We start from the raw sequence: 12,251 nt of genomic DNA, 5'->3' as shown, positions 1-12,251 counted from the left end.
TTTTGAAGATATGGATAAAAACACTGTCGTATGGATTACTTTTATGATGCCTTTGTGCTTTTTGGAGTGTCAATATTTTTCTAAAAATCTTAATTTGTGTTCTGGAGAAGAAAGAAAGTCTTACACATCTGGGATGTCTTGAGGATGAGTAAATGATGAGAGAATTTTCATTTTTGGGTGAACTGTCCCTTTAACAATCCTGTTTCGTTTAAGGATACATTTTACACCATTGGCCATTAGGCAGTAGTCAACAAGGCAGTTCCCTAAGTCATTATTTAATAGATATTTATTGGGCAGAATTATTCCAGAAGGATGTATTTTACAGTTCTTTATGCTCCTTATCGCTCTGTCTCTCAGGCAGTTTGCAGCAGCATTGGCTGATCTCTATGAAGCCGCCCGTCTGTGTCCCAGTAACAGAGAAATCCGACGTCTACTGGCACGTGTGGAGGAAGAGTGCCAACACCTGCAGCACCAGGGTTCCAAACACCCTCCTTCTCATGGCAATCTCTCCCACCATGAGGAAGACCATGATGATTATAATGATGAGGAAGAAGATGATGATGACGACGATGATGAACAGGACATTGAGAGTTTGGAGAAAAGCCCAGACAGCCTCAGCATTAACATGTTGCAGGCAGATGAGGAGGAGGACAGGCTTGAGCAAGAAACCTCTCGGCAAGAGAAGAGGAATGAGAGCTGGCAGCTGAGCCGCACCTTGCCTGATTCTCTGGGCCTGGCGGTATCAGAGGCCCAGTCTGCTGTCCCCGCGGTTGCCCCCGGACGGGCCGCCCACAGACGTCTCCCGTCCAGACAGGCTCAAAGCATGAAAAGCCACGAATACAGCAGCTCACTACATGCCGAAGGCAGGACGGCCCAGAGCGCCGGTTCCAGCCCCATGCCAAGCCGCCACCGTCCCAACTCGCTTCGAGCAGGGCCCTGCATTGACATCAGCCACATGAGCTCAGAGCATAGCGCCGAGAGGGGCCCTTTAGGTGGTATCAGAGAGAGTCATTCAGAGAAGTCATCCCTGTCTACAGAGGGCAGCGTTGAGCCCAGGGAGTTTTGCAGGAGCAGCAGCGTGCGAGGGTCCAGCTCCTCCAGCGGAAACCTAAGCGATAACACCCGTGTACGACACTCTGTGGCCAGCGCTCCTGACAAGGCCAAAAGGCAACTTGAGCATAAGCCACGCCCCTTTATGGGCATCATTGACAAGACTGCACGTTTCCAGCCGCAACAGCAACATCAAGGTCACCATAGCAACCTGGTGTCCGGTTACGGCTGGCAAGGACTTATGCCAGAAGGGCTTGTAGGTCACAACGTAGGTGTTGTCATGAACAAGCACTCACAGGGACTAACCGGTGACCTCTTGTACCCTAAAATGAGCACTTGTCAAGAGCCCATTCATAACAGCACACACATGACTGAGTTTCACCAGGACAAGTTTCATCCATCTGGGCCTGGATACAAGGACAGTAACCCCCTCCAGCAGCACTACAACGAGACCAAGCACAAGCAGGCCAGCCTGGCCCGGGACAACCCCATCCTGATCAGCTCCATCAAACCCAAACGTTCCTTCATCGAGTCCAATGTGTAGCTACAAACTCAGACTTATGTAAAGCACAAAATTATTTACAGACTTATAAATATAGGGCCTCTGCATTGTCATTTGAGTCAGTTAGAATTGAAGACAGAACTAAGTCATTTGAAGCACTCTAAATAAGTGCATACACACAACCGTAAGGAACAGATTGTCTTTAATTTCTGTTTACCATTACAGCTTCAGAGGTATTGCATCTGCACATAAAAATTACACTCAGATGATTTATTAGTGTATGTATGAAGATACATGAGCTGACTTTAGACTTTGGTAAGGATGTAAGATGTCTACAAAGATGACGACTGTTTCATACAGTAGGATTGTGGACGGGTACTGTGTGTATTCAAATGCATCTCCTGTTTGTGTTCGTTTGAATGGCGATTGTGTGTGTGTGTGTGTGTGTGTGTGTGTGTGTGTGTGTGTGTGTGTGTATGGTGAAGCGTGTTTTTCTTAATGCATTTCTCCTTACCTACTCACTGTTTGAACTAATTTATTTATGGCTTGGTTGTCTGATTAAAACAATATTATATTTTATATATTAGTTATTTTTGCACCGCTATACTGTATATTATGAAATACCACTATGATTGTGAGATTGAGAAGAACTGTTTAAAGGAAACTCTAGGTTTACATGGATGTTACGGTGAATCATATTCAGGTTTATTAGAGGACATAGATGTTATTTCATATGTACATTATTTGCAATTGATTTCATGTACAGGGCTGTTATATGTTGTATTTGAATATTTCTGCATCATATACAACAATAAAGCACCCATTTAAGATTTAAGTTATTGTAGTTTATGACATTTTTCTAGGTTTACGATCGTTCTGAATAATTGCTAGTTTATTGCTTACTGATCCATGTCAATGGAGCCCAAAATATGGCTCAGGTCCTCATTAAAGGTGTATGGAATTTTCTCCTCTGGCAAGAAAAAAATCGTAAGTTTAGTCATTTTATCTTCGGCCATGGAAATTTTTTAATTTTGTCCATTTTAATATTCCGCCAGCTAAAAATAACATGTCTAATCCTTTTTGATTGTCCACCAGTATAAATCACAAGTTTGGTTATTTATATCATCCAGCAGGTAAAAATCATCCCAACTTTGGTCATTTTATCGTCAACTATGTAAAAATCCCTAACTTGGTCAATATATCGACTGGCAGGTAAAAATCGATAGTTTGGTAATTTTATGCCAGGGAAAATTTTGAAGTTTGGTCTTTTTTTATCATCCGCCAGCTAAAAACCACAAGTTTGGCCATTATGTCGTCCGTCATGTAAAAGTTGTCCCTAGATTGATCATTTTATCGACCACTGGGTAAAAATCGCAAACTTGGTCAATAAATCCTCTGACAGGAAATAATTGCTGGTTTGGTCCTTTTTAATCGTCCGCCAGCTAAAAATTTTACATTTGGGCATTTTTGTCATCTGCTAGCTAAAAATCACAAGTTTGGTAATTGTATTGTCCACTAGGTAAAAATCACAAACTTGGTCAATATATTGTCTGGCAGGTAAAAATCACAAGTTTGGTCCTTTTTAATTGTCCGCTATTAAAAATGGCAGGTTTTATAATTTTTATCGTACACCAGGTAAAACTCAAATGTTGGTCATTTTTATCATCCGCCATCCAAAAATGTAAAGTTCTGGCATTTTTATCATCCGCCAGCTAAAAATCATAAGTTTGGTCATTTTATCGTCCACTAGGTAAAAATTGCAAACTTGGTCAATCTATCCTCTGACAGGTAAAAAGTTGGACTTTTGGTCCTTTTAATTGTCCGCTATTAAAAATGGCAAGTTTGGTCATTTTATCGTCTGCTAAGTAAAATTTTAAGTTTGGCCATTACGTCGCCCGCCAGGTAAAAATCGTCCTAAGTTTGATAATTTGTAATCTTCCGCCAGCTAAAAATTGTAAGTTTGGGAATTGTATTTTCCGCCACGTAAAACTTTTAGGTTTTATCATTAAGGAACGTAATTACGCACCTCTCAATAAACTGCATGATATACCATATTTTAGCACAAATGGTGCGGGACTAGTTACATGCCATAGTTTAATAATCAGTATTAAACCCTAACCCCGAGCAATAATAGTGATGCTAAATAATCTTTAAATTAATCTCATGCCAAAACCGCTAGCTGGCTTTCAATCCCAGCAGGTTTATCAAAGCATCAAACACCCAATGGCACATACAGGCAAAAGTCCAGTGCTGAAACTGTTCTGACTGAAAGTGTTCAGACAGGGCTTAAAAAGTGTTCTTATTAAGCTACATAGTAAAGCCATGCAATGGGTTGACGGACACTGAATTGGTAACAATGAACATCCACTAATAAATGGTAACATTCTGTTATTATTTCTAAATTGAAGAGTTTAAAGCTACAGCATTTAAACAAAGAAAACTCTATCATATATCAGATACATGGCACATACAGTTAACCTTATAAAGTACGAGTAGCAGTATACAAATTGTACCTGAAGTAAAGTTTATCCTGAAAAACTGAATTAATTAAAGAATTTCACTTCTATTCTCTCCTGGGATTCACGTTGGAAGATAGAGAACAGCTGCTGGAGGAATTGTAATTATGTGCTAGAAGCATAATTATGCCAGCAAACTGGCCCCTTCTTAACATAAAAGTGTTGACAAACACTTGTTATGATGGTTAAGGCCAGTTAATGCTCTGCTGAGTTCCTGATGGAGAACTCATTTACAGTTTTAGGCTGAATATTATGGACCACTTACTCTTTAATCTGCAAGGGACTATTGCATATCTACCATTAATTTATTTTACATGTTGCTGCATCCACACCGCCAGGTGTCAGAGACAAATGCCATATCTGCCAGATCATTATAAACTAAACAAAAAAATACTAAGTGGTTTAAGATCTAGTACAGCATGCAGAGGTCTATAGCCAACAAATCGTAAATAAGCCCCTGAAATGTCTAATGCTTCTAGATTAGGTGATCTAGTTCAAGAGAGAATTCTGATCAGGGGTCTCGGTTGATCTACCGACCTCCATTACAGTGAGCTTACTGTTAACTCTTACAGGCCTAACTGAACTGGGGTCAGTATTATCTGGGATAATCTGCAGAGTAAAGATGGATATCACTGGCTAGTGGTCCAACGAGAAATTGCCATTTTCAGGGTGCGATTGGGTGTCAGAAGGGTGGTCTGCAGGGACAGGTTAGTCATAGGGCTGGTGTGACGACTCATGGTGATCCAGCTCTCAATGGCCTCCCGTTCATATGAGTAGCCATCTGCAGACAGAAAACTTGACAGATTGAGTGGCCTATTCCCATAATAGCAAACAAATTGAAAACAGAGCTGATTATATAAGCTCACTTGCGCCTATCTCACACTCATGCCGCAAGATCAAAATTATGTAGTTTGGAGAAAAATTGAAAAACAAAAATCTGTATAAGTATTTTTTTTATCATGTTCTGTGATAGACAGGCTACCACTCTCACCTGCAGCGATCACTGGGTCCTTCACGATCTTGCGTGTGATTGGACAAAGATACTCGTCATGAGTGCCCTTAGAGACAGGAGCCATCTTCAAATCCTCGATTTTCTTCATGACTTTACTTCTCAGTCCCAGGGACTCTGAGAGAAAACAAATCACTCACACACAACCCAAACACATCTAACCTCAGTAGACTGGTATCATCAACTGATCTCAGTGCAGCTGTTCTAACAGAAAGGTAAGATCTGAATTTAACTGTCAATAGACAGTTTAGTAAACACAGTGTGGAAAATGGGACAATTGTAGACACAATAATGTGATTTTTGTAATTTTATTTTTGATTCTGTGTCTTAAAGACTTATATGCAAACATTCTTAGCACTTACTCACAGGATTCGGGTTTGCTGTTGGGTCCAATATAGTTTGAACCTCACAAAACACATTTCTTCCCAAAATAAAAAGAACATATATATACTGTATATATATATATATATATATATATATATATATATATATATATATACACAGTATATATAGACCGATCAGCCACAACATTAAAACCACACTACAGAAATACTCAAACCAGCCCATCTGACACCAACAATCATCCATGTGATTATCTAATCAGCCAATTATGTGGCAGCAGTGCAGTTCATAAAATCATTCAAATACGGGTCAGGAGCTTCAGTTAATGTTCACACCAACCATCAGAATGGGGGCAATTTTGACTGTGGCATGATTGTTGGTGCTAGACGGGCTGGTTTGAGTATTTCTGTAACTGCTGGCGACCCGCTGGGATTTCCACACACAACAGTCTCTAGAGTTTACTCCAACCTGGTCTCATAGAATGAACGTTATTCTATATGCAACTAACTTTTACGTGCCGCTTTCTAAGTTTCCTGGAGAAATGAACACTAGAGGTGCTACAACTACTGTGCGTTTTATACATTGTCACACAAATCATGAGTACAATTGCTGATTATGACTTTATCAATACTTAATTTTCTCTCTATTACTCAGACCCTGCTATTTTATTATATCAACACACTTTTACTTTAACACATGTAGTACAGACCCACCTTCATATAAACACTTAATCCTTTATCATTAGCATGTTTGGTTGTTCACTTGTTAGAGTGTTGGACTTTGGACTCGATGACCACTGTTCAAGTCCAGCCAAAGATGCACGAAAGTGACAGTGACATAAAAGCGACACGAAATGATGTAGATGCTTTTATTTTGAATTTGCATTTTAAAACACTATTGGTTAGGGTTAGGTGTTGGTTATAGGTAAGAATGTCGGAGAGTCACATGGCGCCATGCAAGGTTCTGACATGTGAATGGCGAGCTCTGCAAACTTTGCAAGTTTTAATACTTTTTGTGTCATTAATCGGTGAGATTCGATACACCCTGATTCTTAACTGTTCTAGGAAGAATATGAGTAAAAAAATTCAAAATCCTCGGGCTCTCGAGACATTAAAAGACACATACAGGTTCAAGCTAAAGCCCCGACCAGCAGGCCGGTGAGAAAGGAAATTCGGCGACAATTGCTGAACGTGACGGCAATGCAGACGAAGGTCGTTGCTGACTTGGAGGAGCTTGCTTTAATACGTTGATCGATCACTGCCATGGAGACAAAATTCACTGAGATGGTTACAAGAGTGGAGAAACGGATAAATTATCTGGAGTCAATGGAGAGGACATTAGCTGCTACTCCGCTAGCGACCTTGATGGATTTGGAGAATGAATATATGGAGAATTGTAACCGGCAGAATAACATCTGAATATGGTGGAATTCCTGGACAGGCTCTTTCCGCAAGATCACTGGGCTGCAAGATATTTACATGTCCCCAGCAAGCCATGTCCTTCATAAAGTCAGTGGAGGGAGTAACCACGTGAGTACCACAAAAACCACGTTTTTTGTGGTACTCACGTTATAGCTGAGTGGGCTTGACTCACTGAACATTCACTTGAACGTCCAAGGAAACTGGATGCCTTTTTTTCTTCTTTATGTGCTGGTTCTGCCTAGTGGTTGGAGTTTGTTTTGTGGAATAGCACTTCTTCGGGACAGTGTTGTGGATGAATATGCACATTCTTTGTGCTTATGCCTCCAATTGGTTGGAGAATGTTTTGTGGAGTATTTCTTGCAGGACATTGGAGTGATTAGGTCATTTGTTGCATTCATACAGCAGTCGAATTGCCCGGCTCACCGAACATTCGTTTGAACTGCCTGAGGAAACTGAATGGGTTTTTTTTTGTGCTGGTTCCGCTAGCAGCTGGAGTTTGTTTGGTGGAGGACCACACCTTTGGGACAGTTATGTGGATGAATCTACACACTCTTTGTGTTTATTCCACCTATTAGCTGGTTTTATAGATTATCTTCTGTTGTGTATTCTGTCTTACAAAATTTGTATAGAAACATTGAACTTGCTCAATCCGACAGCAAAATTGTCACGGGGGCTCTCATTAGCGTACATGGACTGTTTGAGTTTAGAGGGATGGACACTGGTTGGCGCTGTCATGCGTGGGGTTAATGTGCACGTTTTTCTTTTTTCTGTTTGTTTGGTTCGGGGGGAAGTTTGGGGTTTGATTGTTGCACTAATGTTGGAATGTGGTCTTTATAATTTGTATTTTTGGCACACAATCTATTTTTTCTAATATGTCAAAATGTAAAATGTTAATGTGGGTGGATTGACTCTCTCCATGTGGAATGTGAATGGGTTGGGGCACCTCATACAAAGAAGGAAGGTAATTTCTTTTCTAAAACGTAAAAAATATGATGTAGTGTTTGTTCAAGAAACGCATCTTTCCCCGCAGGAATCTGAACAATTTGGAAGAAATGGGGTGGACATGTTTACTTTAGTGGTGTCTCAAGTAAGAGCAGGGGAGTCATTACATTGATAAGTAAGAATCTAAATTCAAATGTCTCAATTAGACTAAAAATTAATTAGGAAGAGTCATTATTGTTTTAGCAGAAATTCAGTAGCAAAGGTTGATTTTGGCTAATATTTACGCACCTAATGATTGATGACCAGGGCTTTTTTATAGATCTTGAAGGGAGGTTGCAAGTCGCTGGCACCCCTCATGATATAATATTGGGAGGAGACTTTCATTTATTGATGGATTCAGTCCCTGATCATAGTAAAGCAAAAGTATGTAAGTCCCCTAGAGCAACATTGATGCTTCACAGGATGTGTGAAAATCTTGGTCTTACAGATATTTGGAGACTTTTGAACCCATCTGGTAGGGACTATACATTCTTTTCATCAGTCCATAAGATTTATTCTAGAATATATTTTTTTATATATATATATATATCTAAGTCCCTCATTTCAACTGTTGTTGATTGTTCAATTGGAAACATCTTAGTCTCAGATCACGCCCTGGTGAGTTTAGAGATGTTGCCACATATGGAGAAAAGGAAAGCATATAGTTGGCACTTTAATGTATCCCTTTTGTAAATTCCTGAATTCCAACAAATGTTAAAGGCTGAAATCAATGTTTATATGGAGACCAACTGGTCATCAGTATCCTCTGTGGGCGTGGCTTGGGAGGCACTTAAGGCAGTTCTTAGGGGTCGGATCATACAGTATACCTCATTCACCAAAAAATCCAAAGCATGAGAACTCGTGGAGTTGGAAGGGAATATTAAAAGTGCAGAGGCAGAGCTGAAGCGCTGAATGTTGTCTGATGGCCTCAGAGAATTTACATGCTAATTTTGTTGCAGAAAGTGGAGTTTTGGCTACTCAGGGCAATACAGTCATACCTGGAGTCGGAGTACAAAGCAGGGAAGCTTTTGGCTAGATAGATAAAGCAGAGAGAGTCTTTTTCTACCATTCCCTCAGTGAAATCTGCTGGTTGTGAAATATTTACCTCGGCCATTGATATTAATAATGCTTTTAAAGAATTCTATCTTCTATCTAAAGGTAAGGATGTCTGTTTTGTTAAACTTTCATTTATCTTTTCAGACACAATTTGTTAGGTTTAGGGTAAAGTTTTAGGTTAGGGAGGTACGTTTTACCTAATAAAACCTCCATCTAAAATTCACCTTAAAAACCTTGTCTGATTACAACCTCATTTCACTCGGTTTTGGCACCCCCCTCTGCTGGACATTTCAATTTGAAAATGCAGCCAAACATCTAATAAAGCATGTAATTAAAGTTTTGCAAATATTTTGCAATGCTTACAAAAATTGAGACCAGACTGGTTTACTCCGAATGGTGCCAAAAACAAAAACATCCAGTGAGTGGCAGTTCTATCAGGAAGACTCGCAGACTTGAGTGAAATTTAAGATTACATTTATTTGATGAATATAAAATAGAAAAGTAATGTCTCTCTGTGGCGTAAGCCCCGTCTGGTGGTCCAAAGAAGTTGTACTCGGAACCGTCATATGCTGCCGGAGATAGGAGGTGGGGCGAGAAGCCTACCCCCGTGGACTCAACTGGTGGTGGTGGCGTGGTGGAGGTTGTTGTGTTAGCATGCTGAAACAGCAATGTGATAGATTGTAAGCAGATTAATAAAGCAATGACTTACATGTGATTGGCTAGGAATTACCCAGCTAATGGTGCGATGATCTACAGCTGCTAGTCTTCCCGCTAGAACTACGCTGCGCTTACATTTCTGTGTATGGAAATGCCTTGTTGATGAGAGAGGTCAACGGAGAATGGCCAGACTGGTTTGGACCTCGTCGGTTCCACATCTGTCAGCCAAGAACAGAAAGCTGAGGCTTTTTTTAATTTTACTGTCATGTCATGTTTGATAGTGATTTATTTATTTATTCATTTTTTGGTTTTGTTTTTTAGGTGGAAATGCATACTAGATAAGACTTGTTATGTACAGTAAATAGCTGCTGGTTTTAGGACTGAAGCAGAAATAATCAGCTTTAACACACAGAAACCCTTCTCTGGACTCCAACCATACTGGCAAGTGCTTTACATAACACTCAACAAATCCCATGTTTATTTCCTCACAATCTTTAGGATTAGGTCTTTATTTGGCAAGTTTTTCCCATGATCTTTCCTGAAAAACAGGACTCAATCAAGATTTCCTGTTAGGTAATGTATAAGTGATGCTGTGAAATCCATTTTCTTGTTACATAACGTCCCATGACATGGCTGTTTGCAGTGAGCTGAGGTAATGTTTACAGGTTAACCTCCTGCAGGTCATTTCTGAACTTTGATTATGACACGTCCTCCCCCTAATTCCTCTGAAAGTTGTATGTATACAAGCAGACAGTCTGCAGCAAGGCATGCGGTGAGATGTGAATACAGATTATTGAGTGACGTGTGCTGTGATTTTACTGATGGGCAGCTCAGAGCTGAGGCTTTCCTTAGTGGGCGAGAGCAGCTCTTCCCCATCGATGTTATTGGATTTAAACGCGTAAATCACATCCTCCAGCCCCTCCTCCCATAACCATGCCAACACATCCTCCTCAGACCACTTGCTCACTATCAGTCTGGAGTGTCCTCGCAAGTTCCTGTCTGAGAGACCACAACAGGAAGTCTCAATATAGTATATTCAATATGATGTTTGTAAAATCTGTTGGGAAATGTTTAGGCAAAACTGAAGTTTAGTGTTGTAGATCTCATCTGGTTTTGCTTCAGGACCCAGATTGTACTTTTGTATGATAAACAGCTTTGTAAAATGCTAACAAAATGTACTTAATATCAAGCATGGAATCGTATTAATATTTATTTATTTGGTAATTATTTGATAAATTCATTCCTATGCAACACACTCTCACAGTGAAATCGTCAGGATATGTACGACTTTTCTAAATGAATTCCTACGGCATTCACTAAAACCAGAGGTCATCGTTTCCATCTAATAGAATTTGCTTCTGTCACACACAACAGCTTCCTATCGTGTTTACACACTCTACTGAATGGTTACGTTTAGATAAGGGGTTTGGTAAGTGTAGTATTCCTTCTTGTGTAGTGTATTAACTACTCACACAGAGAGGTATATCTCAGAACCACCTGTTTATTACAGAACACTAGCAGCTCGTCCTGCTAATCAGCTTGTGCGTGTATATCACTCACTGCTCCTCCCGGTAACCACAGCTGTAAAACCAATGTGGCCCTCTAGTGGAGTCAATATGCAATTACACCATGAATGCATATAACACTACACCACATCCCCCTTTTTCTCAGGAAACAATACTAGCTATAAACACGATATATGAACACTAAATATAGATCTTAAAGTCCACATAACAGGAACACTTTCTTTCTCATTTATAGCAAACATCTTGTCAAATAAGCAGTTCAAAGCTTAAACATGTTTAACCTTAATTACTAGGCAAATATATATAGTCAGTTCATATATAGTCCTGATACCTTACTGGAACTTTCACAACCCGACCACTCCTGGAGGTTGTGGTACTGCTTTTATGTAAGGACTGATCTGGCACACCCTGTACAGACCGATCTACCTCTTCATGTGCCTCTGGTATGTGAGAGTGTGTACCATCATGGGGCTCATCTGCAAATGTTTCTGTGTGCTTGTGAATTGTTTTCCTCAGGTGGTGCCTGTTGCGACGAAACTGTCGTCCTGCTGCATTGGCAACATTGTATGACATTGGCTCATCTCGTTTGGAAACAATGAGACCCGGCCGCTACCCTCTGTTTGTTTCAGTGTGTACGGTACTTCCTGTATGTAGTTCTGGCAAGGTTTTTGCTCCCACATTGTAGTGACACGCTTGCTCCTTTTGCAGGGTTTTGAGCACCTGATGAACACCTTTGGGAGTAGTTGGTGACAGGACTTCACTGGACGCTGGTAAGTTGCTCCTCAGAACTCTTCCCATCAGAACTTGCACTGGTGAATAAGACATACCAGTGACTGGAGTATTCCTTACTGATAAGCAAAGCAAGGTGCTGGTCTGTCCCTGATTGTTTCACTTTTTTCAGGACACGTTTGACGGTTTTGATAGTTCTCTCCGCCAACCCATTTGACTCGGCAGCAAATTTCTTCATTTCTTAGCTTGCGAATGGCACATGATCACACTCTAGCTCTTTAGGAATGTCGTGCCAGGCATACACTGCTTTCATCTTTTCAATGACTGTGGATGCCGTCTTGTCTTTGATATGCATCTCCTCAGGGATCTTTGACATATTATCAACAATCAGAAGAAACAACTGACCTCTGATTTCGAAGATGTCAGCTGCAACTTTTAACCAGGGGAGCTCTGGGACTTCTT

The 12,251-nt window shown here is 40.4% G+C and overlaps 2 protein-coding genes across 6 annotated transcripts in view; one reads left to right on the top strand and one right to left on the bottom strand.

Moving 5' to 3' along the window:
• Positions 1–2,368, top strand: part of LOC127654236 (protein TANC1-like) — a 113,080-nt gene extending 110,712 nt beyond the window's left edge. For all 5 annotated transcript variants that reach the window (XM_052141332.1, XM_052141334.1, XM_052141331.1 and 2 more), the window contains one exon: positions 358–2,368. In XM_052141332.1, coding sequence (XP_051997292.1) covers positions 358–1,594 — 1,237 coding nt within the window. In that variant the 3' untranslated portion in view covers positions 1,595–2,368. The remainder of the gene's footprint in view (positions 1–357) is intronic.
• A 2,329-nt stretch (positions 2,369–4,697) lies between these two features.
• On the bottom strand, positions 4,698–12,027 carry LOC127654329 (WD repeat, SAM and U-box domain-containing protein 1-like). Its single transcript, XM_052141458.1, has 5 exons — positions 11,888–12,027; positions 11,674–11,780; positions 10,354–10,533; positions 5,060–5,194; positions 4,698–4,849 (listed from the first exon to the last, which is right to left on the bottom strand). The coding sequence occupies exons 1-5, from the start codon at positions 12,025–12,027 to the stop codon at positions 4,698–4,700; spliced, it is 714 nt and encodes a 237-aa protein (XP_051997418.1).
• Between the last annotated feature and the right edge of the window lie 224 nt (positions 12,028–12,251).

This window comes from Xyrauchen texanus, chromosome 13 (assembly GCF_025860055.1).
Source record: "Xyrauchen texanus isolate HMW12.3.18 chromosome 13, RBS_HiC_50CHRs, whole genome shotgun sequence".
In the NCBI taxonomy this organism is placed as follows: Eukaryota; Metazoa; Chordata; class Actinopteri; order Cypriniformes; family Catostomidae; genus Xyrauchen; species Xyrauchen texanus.
Note: the sequence above shows the minus strand (reverse complement) of the source record. Positions and strands in the feature narration are given on the sequence as shown.